Genomic DNA, 24105 nt, shown 5'->3' with positions numbered 1-24105 from the left:
CTGAATATTTGATGAGCAGCATATGGCTGAATGATAGAGCTGTCATGCTGTTTAAAGGCAGATGCAGCCCACCAGCCCTTGTCATCACTGTTGGTTCACTCAGAAGGACAAGTGTTTGCAGAACCCTTGTTTTCATGAACAAGCAAGCAGCACAGCCGGGGTGCCTGGTCCTGCCTTTCTAATAAGCTGGATGTTGACTGAGCCTGGCAGTAAACAGATAATTAATCCTCATCTATTGCATAGTCTACTAGCAAGTGACCATGGAACAAAGGAAGAGCAGCTCCCCTGGTCTGGTGGCTTTGCTGCCCATCAGTCCACTGTTAAGAGCTGGCCTTGCTATGAGCCACTTCCTCTGCTCGCTCTGACTCTCAATGAAGCAGTGATGGATATGGACAGCCTCTGCATGGCGAGGTTGCTCAGGGAGGCCAAGGTAGGAATCCTATAGGCTAACGGCTGCCATGTAAACTCCTGGAGCAATTCTCAGGAATTCAGAGGTCAGAGGGGAATTTACAGGATCGAGTTGTGCAAATGGGGCTTATCTTCAGGAAGAGTGTGTGTTGCCCTAAAAGGTGCTTTTTCCTCCTTTTTTCTGCAGGGCCACTGCTAGTCCCCTCATGGAACCCCTTCCCCCAGAAGCACACAGTCCTGTACTAGGGTGTTATTTTTTGGTCAGCAAGACAGAATTCAGCCTTCATGCACCCTCCTGGCCAGGGCCCTGTGTCCAAGGCTATCAAATGACCCTCTCTGGCTAAAGAAACACAGACTCTGAGACTAGACTGTCCTGGGGAGGGAGGGAGGGTGGCGGGCTGGAGAGAGGGAGAAAGTGGGTGCAATGCAGTGACAGCAGAGGCTCAAGAGCCCTGCAGGAATTTCTGGAGCTGAGCCAGGAGGACTATCCCAGAACAAGGCAAGGGAACCCTAGCATGATCACTCATCAAAATGGGGACCACACCCCCCAACAGAAAGGATGTTCTCAGCTTGGGGCAGTTCTCAGAAATGGCCAGACATAGAGCCCTTGGCCACCATCACACCAGACAATGGAGAGAATTAACACCTTGACCTTAATGGGGCATGTGTGTTGGGGGGCAGTGGGGAGGGATCCAGCAGAGCAGTACAGATATGCTATGGGGGAGGGGAGGCACTCCCTAACCCAGGCGGCAGCACCAGCTTGCCAAGGGTCCCTCCATTCTAGAAGAACAATTTCCATCTTGCAGAGGCCATTAAATCCAAAGGAGCTCAGTATGATGGGGACAGGTTGCCATTCCTTTGCCAAGGGACCCTGAACTCTGATCGTGGCTGGCCAGGCTGCCAGAGAGGAAGATGGAAGAAGCCACTGCAGGGTATACGCGCCCAGGCTCCAGGCTTTCATCCTGCAGTCTGGGGCTCTGGGCAGGGGCTTCAGGCCAGGCCACCCTGTGCCACCTGCAGAGGCCAGGTCTCCAGCATCAGTGCCACCTCTCAGGGGCTCCAGGCCAGCAGAAGAGGCAGCGGGTGGCCTTCCCCAAACATTCCTTAAATGTAAGCAGGACTGCCAAGCTGAAAGGCAGAATACGTATTTAGACAAGATTAATCCAAGCAATAAATGAAAAAACTAAGAATGGAAAGGAGGGAGGGGGAGGGAGAGAGCTAAACAGTGAGACGGATGGTCACAGGGACCAGTGTCATGGTCACGTGTGGCTCCAGCGCCAGCTGACGGCCCACTGCAGAAGCCCAGCGATGCTGATCCAGTGAAGGAGAGAAATCAATCACACTGTGTGTCAACTTCCTCGGGACTCTCGCCTCTGCTTAATGCTGAGGAAACAGCCTGAAAAGTGGTTTGAGGTCCAATAACCGTCCACTTACACTGTCACAAGGCAGCTGGATCACATGTAAAATCCTTCCACTTCTTTTCACTCGGTATTAATTTTATGATAAAAACAGGCAAATGTGGGAAATGCCTGTGCAGGTAGCTGAATTATTTATATTAGAAGCTTTCACTCAATGAATCAATTTTTTAAATGTTCATTTCAGGAATTATTCATTAACCTCTGCGTGTTTCTCGGCTTCCTTTTCTGCAAAATATAAATAATATTAATTCCTATCTCACAGCGGTGCCGTAAGGAGTCAGCGACTCACTGTCTAGAAAGCTTGGGGGGAGCAGCCTGGCAGACAGCAGCTCTGCAAAGTGTTACCTAGTTATCCTTCTTCTAATTAATAATCAGCGCTGTTTGAGAGTTAAATCTAAGTTTTTGTCTCATAGGGTTATTTCGTATCAATCTGTGTGGGTCTGTTTAAGAGAAATAGTTAACATATGAAATAGAGCCTAGACTCTAACAAGTGAATCCGTTCGGAAATTATTAGTCTTGTCCAGACTTTGAAATGTCAGCTTCAAAACTGACACAGATTGTCTCAAAATACATACAGAAGCAAGTAAGGTGAACTCTTTCAAAGGAAAAACGACTTTGTTTTCTTTTTACAGCTGCACCTGCGGCACATAGAAGTTCTTGGGCCAGGGGTTGAATTGGAGCTGCAGCTGTGACCTACGCCAAGGCCACGGCAACACTAGATCTTTTAACCCACGGAGCAAGGGAACAAACCTGCATCCTCACAGACAATAGTAGGTGCTTAACCTGCTGATCCACAACGGGAACTCTCAAAAATGATTTTTTAAAAAGAAGAATGACAATTTCCTCCTCTGGGCTCTTTAGCCCTTTATTCAGTACAAAGCATAAGCTGGGGTCTCTGTGAACCTGACCCCCTTGGCAGACTTCTCACTGTCCTGTCCAGGACCAGCGCCGAGGGCTCAATGGAGAAGGAGATCAGGTCTCTGAGGATGGAAGGAACTTGCCAGAATCACATTGTTAGTGATCAGCAGAGCAGGTTCACATCCTGGGACAGACAGCTGTCCTACTTACTTCACCGTGTCCAGGTGCCCAGGCCAAGGTTGACAGGGCACCAGTCAGGTTTGCCCAATGAATACACAAAAGAAGAGTAATCTGAAGAATGAATCGGCAAACTGATATCAAACCCCACCTCCTTGTCATGACAGAAGCATCTGGATAACAGGTCAGGTCTCACTGCGGATTCAGTTTATCAAAGCCAAAAATAGCAAAAAGTTCAGAACTTCTGAAAACCTCTCCTTAGTCATATAATAATGTGACCCAATGTTTCCTGTGCTGAGAATTATGTATGTTGCCTGAAAGTCCCTCTGTCTCATGGAATAGGGGTTTGCCAAAATTCAAAACAACCATCCCCCCAAAAGACAGATAAAATAACCTAAAGACCTACAATTAATGTATTCAAAAATTCAAGAAGCAAGCATCTAATTTTGTTAGCATTCCATTTGGTTTTGAGCTTATATTGGTAATAAAATACTTACCCCAACTAATTCACTCAATTAAACATTTTCTTGCCTTTTGCTTTATTATGACATCATAAAACATAGTAATAATAAGCCTAATGGTATAAAGACTAACAGTGTTTTTAACAAAAACCAGATGCAAGCAGTTTAAAATATCTGCTACTATTTCCTCTCTAACGTCTAAACACGTCTTTACAAGTTACAGACCTCTCTCCCTCTTCATGCAGGCAAATGGAGCATCATTTGTCTTTTCTCAGGGTGCCTGTAGTGATTCTGATAAAGTGCATCCTGGGTTAGAACCTTAGGGTAAGTCCCTCTGGTGATTATATTACACACACACACACACACACACACACACACACACACACTATTCTACGATAATTACAATTCCCTCCTAAACTAGGACCCTTGTTCAGAGCTGGATAGAATAAAACATTTTTCACCATCATCTTAGAGTAACTTTGGCAATAGTTTACAAAAGTGAACTTAACCTGTTCACAACTATCCCCAAAGCACCATGAACCCTCTCCTTTACTGCTCCCTTTCTAATTCCATCCCCCCAAATGTTGAAAGAGATCCCCATGACGAGAAAAACTACATCCATAATAAGTTTCAAGTGTAAACACAAGCGAATATAGTGGGGGAATTGCTACCTTGCTCAAAATAACACAGGAAGGTTAATTAGGGGGGGAAAAAAAGATACTGAGAGACTCACTCCTTTCCTAACAGGGGAGAAAGCCTGCTGCACAAAAACCACACACTGAAAAGTATGGTGAGGGCAAATCCTGGAAGTCTGGTCCTTTTGTTTTCCCATGGAGCCTGCCTGCCTCAGGCTGGACCCCATCTGTGTTTCACCTACTCCAGGAGGAGCTGGCCTCTGTGACTGAAGAGGAGGGGTGCAAGGTGCCCACACAGGCACCCAGAGTCCTTCCCTTTCCTCTGCTGCTACGAGCCATGTTCTCACCCATTTGCTGTGGTCCAACGTCAGAGGAGGCTCTCGATGAGCATAGGTCCTTGGACTAGAAGACACTTTGCCTGAGAAATAATGACACACCTTAGATCACCCTTATCCCCACTCCGTGTGTGTGTGTGTGTGTGTGTGTGTGTGTGTGTGTGTGTGACATAAACATTTCACATGTGAACTGAATGGATGATGGTGCTTCTAAGATACCTTTGCTGTAGGTCAGCTGCTAGTATTGCCTAGCAAGTGTGGTAGCCTTGCAATCTGGAGAATTCCTTCTCCAGCATCCAACATCCCCCCTAAGTGAATGACTCTCCCCAAAAGAATGTAGCAGATCCCTCATCCATGTAGCCTGCGGGAGGGCACCTGAATCAAGACAGGTTGCTGGTGGGACCAAGCAAGGAGACATGTGCTTTCTGGCAAATCACAGTCTCCGCACCGTGGTCAGATGTGTGTCTCGCACCCCAGATCATGAACAATTACCAATAATGCAGAGCTATCCTTTATGGAAAGTGCACGGAAGGACATAAAACTTTCTGTGGTCACCAACTGAAAAAGACTCGGGACTCAGCATTTACAGAGTCAAATCTAAGAATGGCTCACCAGGTGCAGGAAATGGACAATATCCCAGCTTCCTTAGGGCAGAGGCCCCATGACACATGGAGATGCTGGTGGAATCTTGTAGTCAAGACTCCAGGGTAGATCTGGCTGATCAATACTTCCTTTCGGATGCTGCCCTCTTCCAGCATCTCATCGAGTCTGACATCCCAGAACATGTATATCCCTCCATCCACACACACCCACATCATCGCAAGCTGTTCTGTGTGTGTCATTCGTGGGCATCATCCATGGTGCTCCCACTCCAATAACTCTTAATCCTCCTCATTTACAATAAGGAGTGACCTTCAGACACTTTGTTTTATACCAAATACTCTGGGTTTTGTCCTTCTTCTTTTTTTTCTTTTTCCTAAGATTGACATGATTAATTTCATCCCCCATTAAATGCTATTGGATCAGACCCACCTGGAAAGGACGATGCTTTGCCACCATTGAGCCCACTTAAGGCAAACTCTTGGGGAAACTGCCAAGGAGTAATTTGAGGTCAGTTAAAGAAATGACAGCATCACTGGAATAAGTCAATGGTGTCCCTTTGAAAAAGCTCCACTCAATGAGATACATAAGAGCCAAAGCATCTGCGAGGCCGCAAAGAACCGTGTTTTACCCTCCCCAAATGCAAACATAGGGTTTTGTGAAGGGGATTTTTTTCAATTAACATTTGTTGAAAGAAATAAAGAGTCACACTTAATAAGATGTATTTGCTGTATAATATACACCCATGTCATCAATCTGCACCAATACAAATGAAAATACCTCCCTTAAACATAACCATATTATCTCTCTAGGCCCTTGTGCCCAGGGCCAGGGAATCTATCAGCCAACAAGTATTTATTAAGTGACTAGGGGATCCCTCCTCCCTTGCAAGTCCCAAGAACTTTGTTCTGTCCTGGGCATCAGTCAGGCAATGCACCGGTTAAGAGCGAGGCCACACAGCAGTGTGTCCTGGGGCATGTCCTTACCCCGCCTGGAACTCAGGCTATGCCTGTAACATGAGGATTTCTAATGATAGTTTTTAATAATAATAGTGGCTCCCTCAAAAGGTCATTGTAGAAATTAAATTAATTGATGCCTGTAAACAATAATTCATATTTAGTGGGCAGTGCCACTGGCTCTCTAGTAACAGGTTACTTAGTGTAAATATTATTTAACAAGAAACCCTGGAAATCACAGGAGTTCCCTTCGTGGCTCAGCAGTTAACAAACCTGACCAGGATCCATGAGGATGCATATTCGATCCCTGGTCTTGCCCAGTGGGTCAAGGATCCGGCATTGCCATGAGCTGTGGTGTAGGTTGCAGACGTGGCTCAGATCCCGCAATGTTGTGGCTCTGGTGTAGGCTGGCAGCTAAAGTTCCGATTTGACCCCTTGCCTGGAAACTTCCATAAGCTGCAGGTGTGGCCCTAAAGTGAAAAAGAAGAGGAAGAGGAAGAGGAAGAAGAAGGAGAAGAAGAAGAAAGAAACAAACCCTGGAAATCATGTACTTCTTAGCCAATATTTGAAGGGCACTAGGAAGAATGTTGAGGTTAGGACCAGCTATGAGGTCGCTAATTCTAGCTTACGCTAATGTTCAAAGCAATAGTTACTTCGAAGTAAGTCATCCTGTCATTAGCCAGTGTACACGGAGCACTTTCTGTGACCTTCCTTGAAATCTCAGATGTTTTACTACCTACATTCCATCCAAACAACATGGCCACTCTCCCCCCATGCTGGCCAATACACCTAAGATACAGGGAACTTCATATGCATCTGGTTAGAGAACGCAATACCTCATCCACTTGGAACACTGGGCCACCTGAAGTTAACTGTATATTAGTTACTATTTAATGGAGTGAAGATGCAATTTAAATGCAGAGCACACGACTGAGTGAACAGCAAGAAAACATTTATTTCCGTTCCTACATATCGTACACTTCAATAAAATGCCTCACGTGGTAAGGAAAGGCATGAAACGTTTTGAGTTCTTCAATTACTCATAATCCTCTGATCTCAGATAAATCTAAAATAGCAAAAGCCCACGGCTTATGATACCCTGAGCTTCTGTCCCCAGACAGGTGTTTACAAGGAACTGCCCTGTGATAATCACTGTTGTGGAGGCTGGGGGAGCCCAGGACTAGAGTTGCATTCCTAAATGCTTCTACAACTCTAGACTCCAGGAATGCATGCATGTGTTTACTCCTTGCTCTGCACCAGAGCAGTTCATTGACTACTTGCTCTGCACCAGACTCTGTTCTGGGTTCTGGAAATATAGCAGTAAGTTACATATCAGAAGGGACTCAGTAAATGACTACTTTAAAGTGGGACTCAGGCTCAGTGTCAGGTGAGACCTTGAACGGCCAAGGGGCCAAGACTTTGGGGCAAACCATCCCTCCTTCTCCAAAGGATGTCTATTTTCAACTGGAGGGTCCTTACCCCACGGAGGATGTGAAAGAGAATGTCAGGGAAGTGGAGAGTTGATCTCCAAGCCTGGGAGAGAGGCATCACTGAGACCACCCTGGGCTGGGGGACCGGCTACACCCACACCTGACTCCTGCCTGAGAAATCCAAGGACAAAGAGGAGGGGACAGAACTGCACTGGCTGAGGCATGGTGCCTGTCCTTTGAGCCCTGAGTGTGTGTGTGTGTGAGTGTGTGCACACGTGCACATGGTGTTAGGCGTGGGGGGAGAGGCTGTGCACCAGTAGGTGGAGAGACACCCTGTGGTTCTCTCAGGTGAGTCTGCACATTCCCACCCATTCCTGAGAAACGAGTGCGGACAGGAACTTCAAAGGCCTGAGTGCGTCTGACCCCCAGGTCCCCATGCAGAGCTGCACGGCCGCCCCCACCCAGGCTCATCACCATGTGTGTGGAAGCCACATCGGTACCATACTGGACCACATGGCCTGGCCCCAGACCACCCCCACCAGAAACACCAGACCGTGCACGAGTCCTATGTGTTCACAAAGACCCTCTGGGGTAGTCCTCCCTCTGTGTCTCCATAAAAGCAAATAAATGAGGTGATGAGGTCCCAGCCATGCCTCTTGGTGCTGAAACGCAGGGAGGAGGGATCACAGGACCCAAAGCTGCCCCCATTCAAACTGGAAAGTTGTCTGTGGGCTCCCTCTGAGCTGAGAGGGTGGTAGGGCAGTGTGCCATGATGCTGTCTGTGCTCTGACCTGGTGATGCTTTGGTGACTCAGGATGTTTCTTTATACACAGGAGCTGCTCTCCGCCTCTGATCTCACCTTTCACCTGTGAGTTTCCTGACCATGTCAGTCCCTGGGCTCCAGGCACAGACAATGGGCCACTGTCACGCATACTGACAAAGTGGCAAGTCCCAACCCTGTAGAGACGACCAGGCAGAGCAGGGCTGGGGAGTCTGGGAAGAAGGCAAAGCCAGGCATCATCACGTAGTATGAAGGGAAACCCCAGCAACCTGGTTTCCAGATAAAACAAGGAGACACCCTGATAAGAAAGCTATCTATCTATAATCTGAGGATACATAGGTACTTACTTTCAAAGCGCCTTATTCTAAACGTGTACGAAACCTTCTTTCTTTGAAACATGAGCTCCCAGCCCTGAAATAGGAATCGCCTATATGTTAACATCTTGGTTCTGAGGCCAGAAGCTACTCTGTTGAAATATCTTTGTTTATGTTGACCTCTAGGAATGAAGCTGGGGTGGGTGGGGTCCCATAAACAACATATTTTTGGTCTGATAAGGATTTGTATAAACTCACATTTCTCTAGCCCTTCTTAACTTTGTGTATTAGGGATTTGCGGGACTTAGAAGAGCTATTTATTTTAGATTCTTCCTAAGGCAGGAAACTCAACTTAGCATCTGCCGTGATAACCCTTTGGATGAATGAAAATACTCATGCTCAGTTCAACAGCCAGGGGAGGATGGGAAAGACCGGTCATTATCTGCTGCTCTGTTTACACCAAGTCTTCATTCCTTTTCCTGAAGAGTCGCCAGCACGAGGCGGCAGCATGGAGCGAGGGCCATTCCCAGGCAGTGGCGCAGGCTGGGCCAGACCCAACTTCCCTTCTCCTCCCATAAATATGCGGCCATCACTCTCAGCTAAGGCACGGGACACTCCTTATTTCTTAGGATGGCATTGTTTTTGTTTGTTTGTTTGTTTGTTTGTTTGTTGTTTTTTCTTTTTGCCATTTCTTGGGCCTCTCCCTCAGCATATGGAGGTTCCCAGGCTAGGGGTCGAATCGGAGCTATAGCCGCCGGCCTACACCACAGCCACAGCAACAAGGGATCCAAGCCACGTCTGCAACCTACACCACAGCTCACGGCAACGCCGGATCCTTAACACACTGAGCAAGGCCAGGGATCGAACCTGCAACCTCATGGTTCCTAGTCAGATTCGTTAACCACCGCGCCACGACGGGAACTCCTTGGAAAATGATTTATTAACGTACTTTGGTGCAGTTTAATTATTATCCTTATGGAAGAACTTCAAATGCATACATTTACAAACTACGCCAGGCTTCCTCATCAGAGCCTCAGAAAACAGAGCCACTATCTCTTTCTACGCCTTCGGGGTCTTGTACAGCAATGAGAAACGGCTCTCAAGTTTTACGGTAACACACCCGAGAAACAAAAACTCAAACACTTGACGTGACAGGTCTCAGCTAAGGCATGAGGGACCCACGACTGACCCCCTCCTCCCCAGGTGTCTTGCTTTAGGGGTCACAGATCGAAGCCCTTCCTCTGCCTCCTCTCCACGACCATCCGTCTTCTCCCCAGCAGACAGAACATGCAAATCTGGGCCACTGGCCTCACCCCATGTGCTTCATTTTCATGACAACACACTGACTTCCTCTTAACTAGGGAAACCCTTCCAGATCTGCAAAGCTACAAACCCAAGCCCGCCAGGGAATTGTATGGGGAAAATGCTGGGTGCATGACAAAAATCGGTCACCATCAAGTTCCACACAGCCCTACTGCCGAGACGTTGACCCCCACCCCCACACCTGTGTCTCTCCCAGGTGCCCCCCAGGGCACCCCAGATGGCAGTGTGGTTCAGAGGAGCACAAGTCTCTTACCTTGCATAGTGGCTTTAGTTGGTTCTGAGAACAGAGGGATGAGCAGGAGGTAGATGAGGTAGACGAAGGAGAGCCCATTGTACCGGAACGCACAGGCTGGGAGGGAGAGAGAAGGTGAGAGGGTTAGCAACGGTGACCTCGGGCCATCGGAGTGCCACACAGCATCCCCCCCATCACTCGCCATCCCCGCACCACAAGGCTTTCCCATCACGTGGTGTTTTCCCCATCCCTCCACATCCCCTTCATCACGCAGCATCACACATCACCCAGTGTCCCCCCATCATGTGCCACTGTTGCCAGAGCAGACCGTCAATTAGGAAGTCAAGACGAGGCATCCCTGGTGTGCCATCAACATGCTGAGCATAAGAAACAGGGAACAAAGATGCGTGCCCTGCTCTTATCATTAAGCAAGAAGGCAGTACTAGCACACTTAGATGAAGGCAGGTGCGGAAAAAGTCACAAATTAATCTGGGCAAGTTAACTGCTACAGAAATGTGGGGTGACGGCGGCATGAGGGTTTAAGACATTCAGGCTCAAAGGCTATGGATGGAAAAAGAGAAAGGAAAGAAAGGAAAGAAAAGAGAAGAAAGATATTTGCCAAATGCTCTCTCTATGGCCGGGCTTGACACCATTATCTCAGGAATTCTGAGGTCGCCTTTGTTGCTTGAAGCTGCTAAATGTTTGGGTAGTTTGTATGCAGCAATAGAAAACTAATACCCAAACTTAATAAAATTTTAAAAATCAAGCCACTTCTAAAATTCCACCTTCCTTTATTTTTGTCTGAAATTACCCAGTGTGATTGATGACAGTGGCCTAATTGCTGAATTCTCTACTTTACATGTGAAGTTGCCACCTCGAGCTTCCAGGGACTCTGAATGCCATATCTAAGAGAGTTACCCGGCTAGGGAAAAATATGCCTTTGAACTTGTCAAAAAGGCACATTTGAGCTAGAATAGCCACTGAAGGCAAACAGCAATGCTCCTTTATGCAGTGAGGCTGTCTTTGTCGAGGACTTGGGGTCTCCAGAGCACACCCACTGCTCTTCATGAAGACTTCTCTTTTTTTTTTCTTTTTTTTTTTTGTCTTTCTACCTTTTATAGGGCCACTCCTGCAGCATATAGAGGTTCCCAGGCTAGGAGTCGAATCGGAGCTACAGCTGCCAGCCTTCACCACAGCCACAGCAACGCAGTCTGCAACCTACACCACAGCTCACGGCAACACCGGATCCTCAACTGAGGACTGAGCAAGGCCAGGGATCGAACCCACAACCTCATGGTTCCTAGTCTGATTCATTAACCACTGCACCACGATGGGAACTCCAGTGAAGACTTTTCAGATTCTGGCACCCACACCTCTCACCAGTGTCCAGGCACCTGGGCCCCTGTCCTCTGCCTCAAGGATTTTACTGTTAATGGTATAATTTCAGGTCAGTGTTCAAAGGAGAAAGACAATTTGCTTTAGCTAAGAATGCACTATCTTTTCCACTATTCCTACCTGGTTTAAACCATCCAAAATCACACGGATGTTTCCCTCAAAGGATGACAACAGAAATGTTCCAAACAAAAGACCTTGCCGAGCCCACAGGGCTCAAAATGAGAAACTTCAAGATGACAAATTATCAGGTAAAGGACATTATACACATGAGCACTGCCATTTGAATTGTAAACAATGGCACTGGTCTCATTAACAAATTTCATTTTCTAAAGGTCAAAATTGATACACAGCTTAAGAACAACCCTCCAAGTAGGAGAAATTATAGATGTGATTTTTGACTATTTAAGAGTTTAATCAACATAGAAAGGGGAAAAACCTCTTGCACATGTGACCTGTTAAGGATGGCTGCCTAACATTTATAAAAATACTTGTGTTGCAGGACATATGTGCTCGTTCCCATGTATGACATCATCACAAAGGGGTTTGTGAACATTTAAACGTTCACAAGAGTCGAAGGTAATAATCTTCGGTTGTTATTAAAGATAAGTGCCCTTAGAGCTAAGTTTTTAGCGTAATAGTTCCTCTCCTTCCTCCCTACTGTTTAGCAAGGCTAAGGCAGCCCCTCACCTCGAATGGCCTGCTTTAAATGTTTAGGACCTCTATCTCAACTAAGTATACTCTAAATGCTCTTTGTGGCCTCAAGATGCTTTGTTTATTTTAACAGTGGCCAGAGCAGTAGATATACATGACTAAGAATAAGCAACTTCAGTACCCAGAGACAACAGAGCGCCGTCCGAATGGACTTCTAGAATTGTTTGGTGTGTTTATACTTTTACTATTTTCCTGCTCTACTCTGAAGCAATTGATGGCCTTTCAAAGGCTATCTTCTCAAAACTGTGGTGATTTTAGAAAAAAAAACAGTAATGACAAGAGAAACAGCTGCAGAGCACACACAATGCAGCAGGGCAAGAACTCAACAATTGCAGAGTTTTTCCTAAGGAAGGAAAACTAGCAAAGAAATGAGACACAGGAAAAGGCTGCCAAGTCACCTTATTTTTGTCTCTTTGTGGAGAAGTCCTTCCATGACACACTCCTGTTTTTCACATCCTGTTAAACTTGTAAATGTCTCAAGTCGGGATGCTTTAGGACAGCGAGCCCTAAGACAGGATCACTGTCTTCCTGCATCCTGTATCTCTGACCTTCACATCCCCTGGAGGTCTGATCCCAAGGGCCTCCCTCAGAAAGCTGCAAAAATTCATTCTTCCAGAAAGCGTCTCCTTACTGTAGTTCAGAGACCCAGACATCCGCCCACACAATCACTCTTACCACAAAGCGCCTGCTCTATGCTCATGAGGGGTTCACGGGTGTGACACAGGCTAACAGAAACAGTCTTCAAATACAAAGACACCACACTCTCCCAGAGAGAGACAGTCCCTATATGTTAACACCCTGTGTTTATCCAGAGAGAAGTGAGCCTTACCTTTGTGCCAGGGAGCTCATCAGTAAAACACTGAACTCATCAGTTATATGTTTCTCAGACTTCAAGAGACAGAAATCTCTCATCACATAAAGAAACAGTAATTACATAGTGGAGGTGTTAGCGACGCTGCAGAGGTGAGCATTTGGCAATATATAAATGTATCAAACCCATATATAAACTCATATAATGTTAGATGTCAATTACATCTCCGTGAAGCTGGGAGAAAAGAAATATATTGGACATTGATTTCCTTATAGAAGTTGGTTAAAGGAATGTAATTTTAGAATAAAGCCTCAAGGGAAACAAGACTTTTACAGCGAAAACAACTCAGAATCAAACTGCATTAGCCGAAAATCAGAACCACTACTCAGTTGACTAAAATCTGTAAGCCAGTCTCAGGAAAAAGAAGATGAAAGCATCTTATTTGTAAAGGATAAAAGGCTTTCATCTGAGTTTTCTACTTTTATTCAAAATAGCCTGGGGTACAATCTGTAAAATATGAGTTGAACCAGATCATCACTAAAATCATAGCCATGTGAGTTTAAAAACTTGTTGCCTTTTTAATTATTTTGAACAGGTAGGGTTCTCTTTTCTATTTTAATGAATTTAATATATATTTGATTGAATATTATTAACAGTATTCAAAGTTTAACCAAGTTTTCTAAACTCATCTTGTTGATTATACAGTTTGCAGGAAAAAAAATTTAAAGAAAGAATAGAGTGCTAATTCTTTCCTCCTTTAAAACCATCTTTTAATATGTTATTCCCCACTTTACAAGTTTACCCATAGAAAGCTGTCATATTTAAAATGCAAATCCTATGCTCAAATTTGACCAGGTGACCTGATCCAGAGAGCAACAGCACAGATTCTCTCGTGATTGCAATGAGGAAATGAAAACTTTTGCACAAATGCATTCTTCTTTAAGCTGTCTGAACACTTACATTAGAAATTAGATCTGGAGTTCCCGTCGTGGCTCAGTGGTTAACAAATCTGACTAGGAACCATGAGGTTTCGGGTTCGATCCCTGGCCTTGCTCAGTGGGTTAAGGATCCGGTGTTGCCATGAGCTGTGGTGTAGGAGGCAGATGCGGCTCAGATCCCGCATTGCTGTGACTCTGGCGTAGACCGGCGGCTACAGCTCCAATTCAACCCCTAGCCTGGGAACCTCCATATGCCGTGGGAGCGGCACTAGAAAAGGCAAAAAGACAAGAAAGAAAAGAAATTAGATCTATTTCATTCTGAGTGTGCAGAGCCCTGCATTTTCCACAGCTCCTAAGCTTCTTCAAAATAAAACTTGACTCTTACTACTGTGATGAATAAGAAATTAGGATGGACTCCTGCATGCAGAGAAAAATAAGCATTAAAATTGTTTCTTCACCCACCAACCATAGTAGCTTATTTTCTCTCTCAAAGAGGAAAGTTAGCGTTTGTGGACTGGGACACAGAGTTACACAGATCTGTGTCACAGTGTTTACTGATTTCCTGTCACTTACCAGCCTTCGTATACACATTTATTCTCATGCCAGGAAGGCACCTTTTAACTTAGTCTCAACTCATTTTTACGTAAGTCAACAAATTATAACTGGATCACTATACCTCTCTACTAGTCTGTTACAAGCACAATACAGATTCATCTTTTAGTTTGTTTATTAACTGCAATTTATCCTTAATCTATAAAGAGCATTAATCTTTAAGAATTTAAAACTTATTTTCCTCCAAAAATTTTTAAAGTTAGAGAGCTTATTATCACTCAGGTTTAACTTTATACTCTTTTGAATTCCACTGTTTGATTCTTAATTAACTCTGCCTTTATTAACTCTATATCTTATTTTTTAATTTTTAATTTTTACATAATGTTTAAAGGTTACCTACCATTCAGAGTTATTACAAAATATTGGCTATATTCCCTGTGTGGTACAATTCATCCACGAGCCTGTATGACACCCAACAGTTTGTACCTCCTCAACCCCTATATAAAAATATCTTATTTTTAATCAACACTACTTTGTTGTAATTTTCCCCAAAGTTAGCTTATCTTTCTAATATATACAAATTCTACTACTGTCTTAAAAATCCATTGCAATTGGATTTTTACGTCATTGGGCCTCTGAAAAAACTGCAAAGAGCTTAGGACCCTAATAATAAAGCAACGTTCCTTTATTGGAACTTTGTAAAGTGCTGCTTACTTAGATTTTTAATGCCAAGCCTGATTCACAAGTTTACCGTCTATAAGCTGCACCAAGATTTCAAATTTGGAAGGTGATCTCTCCATTTATGTCGCTATCGGTATGTCTAAACTATGTGGATGAATCATTCAACCTGACGGCCTCACAGACCTAATATTAGGGAGTTCTCGCCATTCGACCTGAAATAAATTGGTTTTGGCCTACTGGACTGTGTTTCAAGTGGAGAATGAATGCTAATTTCATTTTAAAAACAAGAGAAATCAGCTGCAAAGCTGTTCTGTCCCCTGATGTTCAAGTGCCTCCACGTGTGGGTCCCTGAGCAGTTCGAGATGCAAGGGCTGGAGAAGTTCGATATGCAGGCTTCATGCAAGTGGCGTGGCTTTTTAATAACAGGATTAACTTGCTGCCTACCACCGTTTCCATCTTTCAAGAATGCATTTTTTCAAGAAAAAAATGAGGTTTTTTTTGTTTTTTGTTTTTTTTTCCTGTAGGCTTTCACTGTAGGCTTCAGAATATTCTATATTATTCTTGGCAGCATCTGCCCTGGACTGGTGTGTGCATTAGCTTGAAAAGAAGTCAGTTCAGCTACCAACGAGGAGGTCCTATTTCTTGCATCCTCGGCACACGATGCTGCCCAACACAGTATCTTAACAACGAATATGGCTGAAAGTGATGAAAAATGACTGTTTTATGTGGATAAACTTCTTCGGACATCCTGCTTGCTGCTTCCTGGGAACACCCCCTTCCCTGACATGTACAGAACCGTCACTACCGCCTTCAAACAATTCTGGTGCCAGAGAAGTAGACACCCCTTTTATGGCATGAATTCAGCCCTCGACTGAGTCTGGGGTCTATGCTTTTGATACTGCAGTAATGAGGAACAGCCTCTGTCCACAGTGTGAAATCCCTGCTCCCAGAACAACGTCCAAAATCGAGATGAATTGGACTTACGCCTCAAAATCTGCTTCTCCACCAGGTCTCCTGCTAGAGCCTAACTCAGACTCAGAGCCTTTGATGTGCATTTAGTCCTCTCCTCATCACTGTGAATGCAAATCACCCTCAAAGTCCATGTAACTAGGGATAGAGGGGAATGCCACACACTCCCTGCAGGTGACAATCTATAGGGACTTTCAGGAATCCACCCCCGCACCCCAGCTGCATCCCATGCCTGGCTGCTGCCTCCTGTTCTCTCTCAATTCCCTTCTCTCAATACACACCACATCTTCCTGCCTTGTAAAATTAAGGTAGTTTTAAGATGACTGGTGGGATACTCTACTTGAAGAATTAATTATTCCAGGAATGTGACAATAGGGGTTTTCATCAGTTCACTGCCTTGATCTGAGAGAGAGTGTGATTTCTGGTCACTATATAAAGAAGTCTTGAATCTCCTAAATTTCCAGGCAGAAATGACGTGTCTCTTTTCCTGACCCATCACCACACCCTGGATTTACTAGGTGACCCATAACGTGTCAGAACTGTCCCCAAAGTCCCCAAAGTGAGCCTGTTTGGCATCATGGTCTATCTCTAAAAAGCAGACATGACATGACTCACAAGTCCACTGGAAGTTAAGTTGGATGGGCCATATCCAAGTTCTGTAGTTACCTCCACAAATGCCATCGCTGGGTCACCTCCACAAATGCTGTTGCTAGGTTACTCTGTCAATTTTCACAGGGACCAGGAGGCTGCAGGACCCTTCTACTCCTGTCCTGTCCCCCGGAACACCTCAGACAACAACGCGCCTCCTGAGACAAACACCTCTTCTACCCGAACCCCCATCAGCCATTCCCCAGAGGCGTGTCACCATGCCCCAGGCCACCTCGGAACAGACTCCGTCCATACATCACTCTATTTGCAGTATCTATTCCCATTTCTAAACATAGCAAGCATTCAGTAAGCATTTACTGAAAGAGTAAATAAATCTCTGCCTCTTTCTTTGCCGACCTGCAATGCCCTCTGCCCCAAAGTGCATCCTGGATCCCAGATCCCGAAGTATCCCTGAGCAAAAGACTCACTCATCATCTGTCTCCTCTCAGAGAATGCCCTTGTCACCTGATAAAACATAATCTTCCCTGAATAAAAAGCACATGTGTCTAGCAATAAGAGAATAATTTAGTAAGGACTGCCACACCAGGAACTCTGTGCAATAGTCACAAAGAATGGTTGCTACTCATGGGGGTGGACATTGAAAGATTTTCACCAAACAACCAGCCAAAACCTAGCTTACAAAACTGTGCAATATGACAGGTCTATGAGGTATTTATGATATCCCCATTTTCAGGAAACTAAGGGTCACAAAGGATATGTAACTTGTGCAAGGTAAAGTTGAAGCTGGGAGATAACCCCAGTCAGGATGGCTCTTAACCCCTCACTCCACCAGCCCTCTTTGGCACAAAGAAAACATCTGTAAGAGTATATCAGACTGTCAACCTCTGGGAAGAGGGACTGACAGAAGAAGGACAGTAGCTTTTTATCAAATAATGTTAAATTTTCTCATAAAATGTATATATTTCATATTTTAAAATAAAATCAGGGAGTTCCCATCATGGCTCAGTGGTTAACAAACCCGACCAGTATCCATGAGGATGCAGGTTTGATCCCTGGCCTCCATCAGTGGGTTAAGGATCCGGCATTGTCATGAGCTGTGGTGTAGGTCACAGACGCAGCTCTGATCCCATGTTGCCGTGGCTGTGGTGTAGGCCGGCAGCTGTAGCTCCAATTTGACCCCTAGCCTGGGAAGCTCCATATGTCACGGGTGCAGCCCTAAAATGATAAAGACAAAAAAAAATCTAATCTAAGAAAAAGTAATCTCTTCCATTTCTCAATACTCCTCACATTTTGCCCCATCACTCTTATGACTTGGCTCCATGTGACCTTATAAACATGTCACCTTCTTGATTGGACCATAAACCCTTTAAGAGCAAGGCTGTGCCTTTTCTGCATCTTCAGGAACCCATCAGAGTATCAGAGGACCTCTGACATCACAAACACACATGCTGGTGCGAATGAATAAAGGAATGAAAGGCTAGACTTCCACTGCCCTTAGAGATGGAGAGATGTGAATAAAGCTGTCATATCCGACTAGCAGTGTAAATGTTCAATAGTTTTCACTAAACACACTACTCTGCACTGTTCAATCTGGCTCACATAAAGACACGGCTACAACAACAGTATTCAAAAGAGATGGGAGGAAAGCATCTGCTGGAAAAAGAATATGTGGGTAATAATTTTCACTTCAGCATCCAGGAAGAGGCAAGAAACAAGAGAGTTTCTCAAATCATGAACCTTTTCTGCCACAATGAAATTATGCTCCAGGGACCCACTCTGGGAAGAAAAAGATATCTGAAATTAAACTTCAGGTTTTAACCTTTTTTTTTTTCCTTACAAATGGATACAATGCAAATTTTAAATCACCCCAAGAGGCTCTAGGAAGCTTTGGTCAGATTTCCAGGGGTGGAAATATGTTTATTAAACTTATATATGATAGGAAGAAAATGTATATCTTTAGCCAACATTGAACCTCATAGCCTGACTCCTACTTGATGGCAACTAGGAGGAAATCAAAATGTGAGTCCCAATAGAATTGCATTGGACAAATCCACCAACACCCCAAGCCTCAACTTCCCATTAGAGAAAAGGAATTATGTCAGGTGTGATTTAATGTTACTAGAAGCTGGTTCAATCAAAGTGCTTAAATAACACATGGGATGAGTTACAAGGATTTTGCAGACTCCTGAGCCATCATGGGGCCACTTCTCTGCTGGCAGAACACAGCTCCCAGCTGGGACAGAACTACCGGGCATGATTGAGGGGAACAACTAGATGCCTACTTGGGGCTGGAGGTAAAAGGCTCAGAGCAAAAGGTTCCCAGTTGACCCCTTTAAATCAAACATGCCCTCAGGACCTCCACCTTTGTTTTTCTTGTGTTTTTCCTTCAGTTAAAAATACGAAGGACTTTAAAACTCTCAAAACCAAACTGAAATGATCTGTGGTAAATCACACCATGGCCAACAATCAAGTAGCATCCATCCATCCCATCAGTAAGAACTAAAACCTCACATGAACAAGGTAACCAGGAGCCACAGGACAGGAAATCGAGATTACACGTACTGGTCAGCTATGGGAATGGACACCCATCTGAAATGGTTCTGCATTCCCAAGTTGACCAGCCCTTCCTTGGCGCAAATGAATCCTGAAGAGCAAATAATCCTTTTTCTCTTCTCAGAAAAAGAACTAAAATTGATTGTTGTTGTGTTTTCTCAGCTCTCATCTGGAACCTGTTAATTTTCAAAGCAGATTGTCCAGAAATACAACATGGAAAGGAAAGGAAAGCAAACTTCAGCCTTCTTCCTACTTGTTCTCTATAGAAATACACCTGGAACCCCAAAGTCCCCACCTTCAGACTCCTTCTGCCTCCTCCCACTGACTCGCGTCCACAACACGCACACCCTTGAGAATCTGACAAGCCACCTCATAACCATGGGCCTCATCACACCAAGAGCTCCAGTCACCTGCATGCTTTCCCTGGCACACCCCTGACACTGCCTCCTTTCCTTTGGATGGGCTGTCCAGCTTTCTGGAAAGCCCCTCCTCTCCCTCTCCCTTCAAAGGCATCTGGCAAAACCCAGCTTCAAGCCCACTGCTGACCAAGCTCCTCCACCTCAGCCTTTCACAGGACCACCTGACTCAGGAGGGTCCCAGGACACTCACTTTTTGTTTTCAAAACTGTTTATCAGTCATAAACTATGAGCCGGCACCACTACCTTGATAAATTATAAATGACTCTCCTGCCCTCCTTCTCCCTGAGTCCCCTCCCTGCTCTCTGTTAAAGCTACAATTTCCTAGACATTAACCAGAGACTAAATATGGAACAGCAGCTAAACTATGAAAACATAGAAGAACATTTTTTAAAGGGTACGTGCATTGTAATGCTTACTGGCCCCCCAAAAGCCTGCTTTGGGAAGGAAGAAAGGAGGGAAGGGGGAAGGTGGGAAGGAAGGGAGGGAGGAAGAGAGGGAGGGAGGAAGGAAAGAAGGAAGGAAGGTAGAAAGGAAGGAAGGGAGGGGGAAGGAAGGTGGGAAAGAGGGGAGAGAAGGAAGGGAGGGAGGGAGGAAGGTGGGAGGGGGGAGGGAAGGAAGGGGCACCTCCCACTGTGAACTCCTGAATGGTGAGTGCAGCGCTCTGAAGTCTGTGAACCAATCCAGGACAGAGAGCCTAAATCACCCCCCTTCCTTCATCCCCAGCACTTAGGACCGTGTCCCAATAGAGAGGGAGAGATGGATAAATTATGCTGTGTTGAACTGGATGACGTGAAATGCAAGGAAATAATATCGTGATATACACAGGTTTTTGAAAATTGATAATATGTCAGTAGTGGGAGATACTAAAATTAGTACTTGTCATAAAAGTTGATGTGAAGCTGACTTTTAAAAACATCATCTTGCTTATTCCAGTGATAGGCAAATTCAACATGGAAGTTTTAATAACAGTTTAGTGACACTAAGTAAGTGGAAAGAATCAACAGGAGGACAAGGATGTTATTATAAATACCCAAATAATATGAACCAATTTGCAGATCTGCCAGTAACTATTCTGAAGGAAGTGACGGATATGAAAAACACTATCATGTGGTGAGAACAGAGGCCTGTTTCTCCAACCAAACCATCTTTCACCTTTTAAAATGACACAAATAAATAATCCAAGCTGGTTTTTTTTTTAAACAGGAAGAGATAAAGGAGCTGACAACGTCATATTTAAGAGAGTTTTAATTCAAAACTGCACCTCGGTCTCCAAGATTTTTTTTCATGGGATAAAGTAGGTCTTGCACGTTTGCATAAAAATGAGAGACCGGTCCTGCCTGTGGTTTGGCAGGAAACTGGCCACCTGCTCCTGTGGGTCACTTCCAGCCCTGAGCGTGGTCAGCGCCTGGGTGACTGAGCCCTGGGCCAGGCTGCCTCCTGGGCAAACAGAATACGCAGCGTCTCTCTCCCACCACACGCCACCTCCATCTTTCTTCCTTTGAAACTAAATATATTTTGCTGACTTAAGACAATGAAAGCGTGTTTCCTCTGCACATGAACAAGAACGCCCACCGGGCTGGTGCCCAAGGAGTCTGTGAGCACGATGGGCGGCGAGGAGAGTCCAGGTTTCCTCTGGTACTTCCTGTGAGTGTGGCGGGTGCCACTCCGCGCTCTGGGCGCCTCCGCATCCCCAAATCACAGGGCTCTCGCCTCCTTCTACTCTCCCCTAAAACCTTCATCAGGAGCACACCCCCTCACATACACACACACACACACACAGCAGGTCTTCATCGGCGCCCCTGTCCATCTCCAAAGTGTTCATCTTCCTCCAAAGCTCCTCCAGCGCTGGACGGAGGCGGGGTCATGCGCGCGCTCCTCGTGCATCCCAACCGGACCACCACCTGGAGGTTCCTCCCTTCCACCTGCCGCTTCAGCGCAAGCTCAGGACCTCAGGGGCAGCCATCAGCGGCAACCCCACGGCTGCTGCTTTTTTCCTTTCTCTCTTTGCCTTTGTACTATAACTCACTGCTTCCAGTGTTTCTTCTTGATAGGCTCAAGCATCGCCTTCAGGACGCCATCTCTGGAGCGTCTGATGTTGAGGGAGGCACCCCTCGGCCATGCTCCGCCCCCCCTCCCTGCCCCCGGGGGCCTGTGCAGACCTCTGTGTGTACCCACAACCCTTGGACTATTCCATCACAGGTCACTTCCCACCGCAAAACTCTTAAGGTCCTGGAGCCGTGGGCTATGTTCTGTGTATTCCTGTGTCTCCAGAGACCTAAAACAGAAGGTCCCCAAATGAACACATGGGAGCAGATTCCAAGTCAGTTGGAATAAGGCACGACTCACGATCTGATGCTTCTCAAACAGCCATCTGCTTGAGGAAACCTGGACGGAACCAGATGTTTCGGCGCGTCCTTAAACAGGAAGTCCCGTGAATCCTCTGCCGCTTTCTATACTGACCAGCACGCCTCACCTCTACAGTGAAGAAGCTGAGAAGGTTCACACAAGGACCCTTAGAGGCCTAATTTCTTAGTTCTTTGAGCCCAAGCCTAATTAATTGCTTAGCATTCGATTCTAAAGTACTTGCTTTCTCCATCATACTCGCAATGTCTTAGCTACGAATAAGGAGAGTGTCTGAAGCAAGGTCCTGGCAGGACCCAGGGGCACATGCAAATCAGGTGAGGGAGGACCACACCCAGTGTCCAGCCTGGGTCACAAAATGCACAAAGGCCAAGGGGAAGCGAGGGCTGTCGGTGGAGCAGAAACTCTGCACAGACCTCTCTCTTGCCTTCCCATCTCTTGTCAGCATCTCTCCTCTGCCAAACCCACCCAGAAGCAAAAGGGGGGGAAAGCACCGTAAAGCTACCTGTGCAGGGAGGCCTCCCAGGGTTTCCGGGGTGGCCAGTGGTCTGGGAGAGCAAGTGGAAAATGTCAAACACAGTGACGAATGCCCCCTGAAGACCAGCAAGGGCAGAGAAAAGGACTGTACACGCGAATCAGCCAGGTGGCTGTACAAAAAGCACTGAGGTTTATTTAGTTATTGCAGAAACTTCTCCCCCAGTGTTCTGCTTATAAACCAGTTCTAGCACTTGCAGTAGGTCATGTTCATGACACGCACGTGTGTATCCCTGGTCAATGTCCTTACAACAGGGCACGTGTCACAATCTTCTGAACGGCACCATCCATATCCACAGAGTCGAAACCTCCAGCAAGAGCACCTCAACAACCATCTTTTCCCAAAGCATCCCAGGCAACTCAGATGCTCCAAATGGCTATAACTGCCCCATAAGCTCTAGGAGTGTCATTCACCTTGACAACAGAATTCCCGAAAAGGGGCACTGGGCACCTGCCTCATCAGGCTTAAAACCTGTCCTGGGGTAGAACTAGCCCAGGGGAAAACAGATCGTCCCCAACAGAGAAGACAGAGCTGAGTTCAAGAAGGCATTCACTCACCAAAGAGTTGGGGGTCCAGGGCAGTAGTGACCAGTGAGTCTGTGCTGAGTTACCCACGGCCTCCACACCTTCCCTGGACACCCTCCCATCCCAGGACTCGAGAACAATGAGGACAGGATGGACAATAACTCAATGGCCCAAACTCCTGAAATTTATTTTAAATAAATTTATTTTAAATAACAGCTGCCTTCCAGTGACTTGGAGCAGCAGCTGAGTGCGGGGCATCTGCCAGTCCCTATCATCTCCATCAGTGAGAGGACAGCAAAGATCATGGACAGGTGGAGGATCCACATCATCACGAAGGCTTTGCAGAGGACCTCCTTCTGGTCCACAGGGCCTGAAGAGCTGAGAAGTGTCTCAGATGCAAACCTCTCTGAGTTCTGTCTCCTGTGCTAGCCCTGCATGGCTGCCACTACTTAGCTCTGCTAGAAGTCCAGACCCTTGCAAGTCCCACAGGAAATGCCTATCAATCTCCTGAGCTTTGGTCTCAGAGGGATCATAAAATCGTGACTGAAGGTGTCAAACATTTTCCCATTTCTTCTCATCACAGCGGAGAGGCAAGCACACAAGAGTTTAACTATAGATTCTGAAATGGGCCCGAGGTGTTGACCGGCCAGGCAGAGCCCTTCCAAGAGGAGAAGGCGCGGCAGGAAGAGCGCTGGCCCTGCTCCGCCCTGCTTGCCAAGGTCTGTCTCTCCTATTGATTCTCCATTAAGGAGCATCTATCACGGGGCTCTTTTCCTGGAACAGACTACAGAAGTCCCCTCTGACCTCTGATAAGCTGGCTGCCAAGTTTGGTCTATGGATGCAATGGCCAGGAAGCAAAGAGGTGGAGGGGAGGGAGGCACAGACCGCCCAATTAAAAGAAGAAAAAAGAAAAAAAAAAGAAAGAAAGGAAGTTAAGCCTTTCTATTTGGCTTTAAACTTGGAAATGGGAGTGACTGGGAGACCCCTCCAGGCGCATGCGCCAAATCCACGTCTGATGGCTTTACCACGTCCACGGGCTGGACTGACCCAAGGTGACGGAAACCTATTTTGGACCTGAAGGTCGGGGGAGCAGGAGAGGGCAAGGGAAGTCAATTACTT

At 45.9% G+C, this 24105-nt stretch overlaps 1 protein-coding gene across 1 annotated transcript in view; it reads right to left on the bottom strand.

The window, feature by feature from the left end:
* Window positions 1-24105, bottom strand: part of PIEZO2 (piezo type mechanosensitive ion channel component 2) — a 302891-nt gene that overhangs the window by 231732 nt on the left and 47054 nt on the right. The window contains exon 2 of the mRNA XM_047793685.1: window positions 9950-10045. Within this exon, the coding sequence (XP_047649641.1) occupies window positions 9950-10045 (96 nt within the window). The remainder of the gene's footprint in view (window positions 1-9949; window positions 10046-24105) is intronic.

This window comes from Phacochoerus africanus, chromosome 8 (assembly GCF_016906955.1).
Source record: "Phacochoerus africanus isolate WHEZ1 chromosome 8, ROS_Pafr_v1, whole genome shotgun sequence".
In the NCBI taxonomy this organism is placed as follows: Eukaryota; Metazoa; Chordata; class Mammalia; order Artiodactyla; family Suidae; genus Phacochoerus; species Phacochoerus africanus.
Note: the sequence above shows the minus strand (reverse complement) of the source record. Positions and strands in the feature narration are given on the sequence as shown.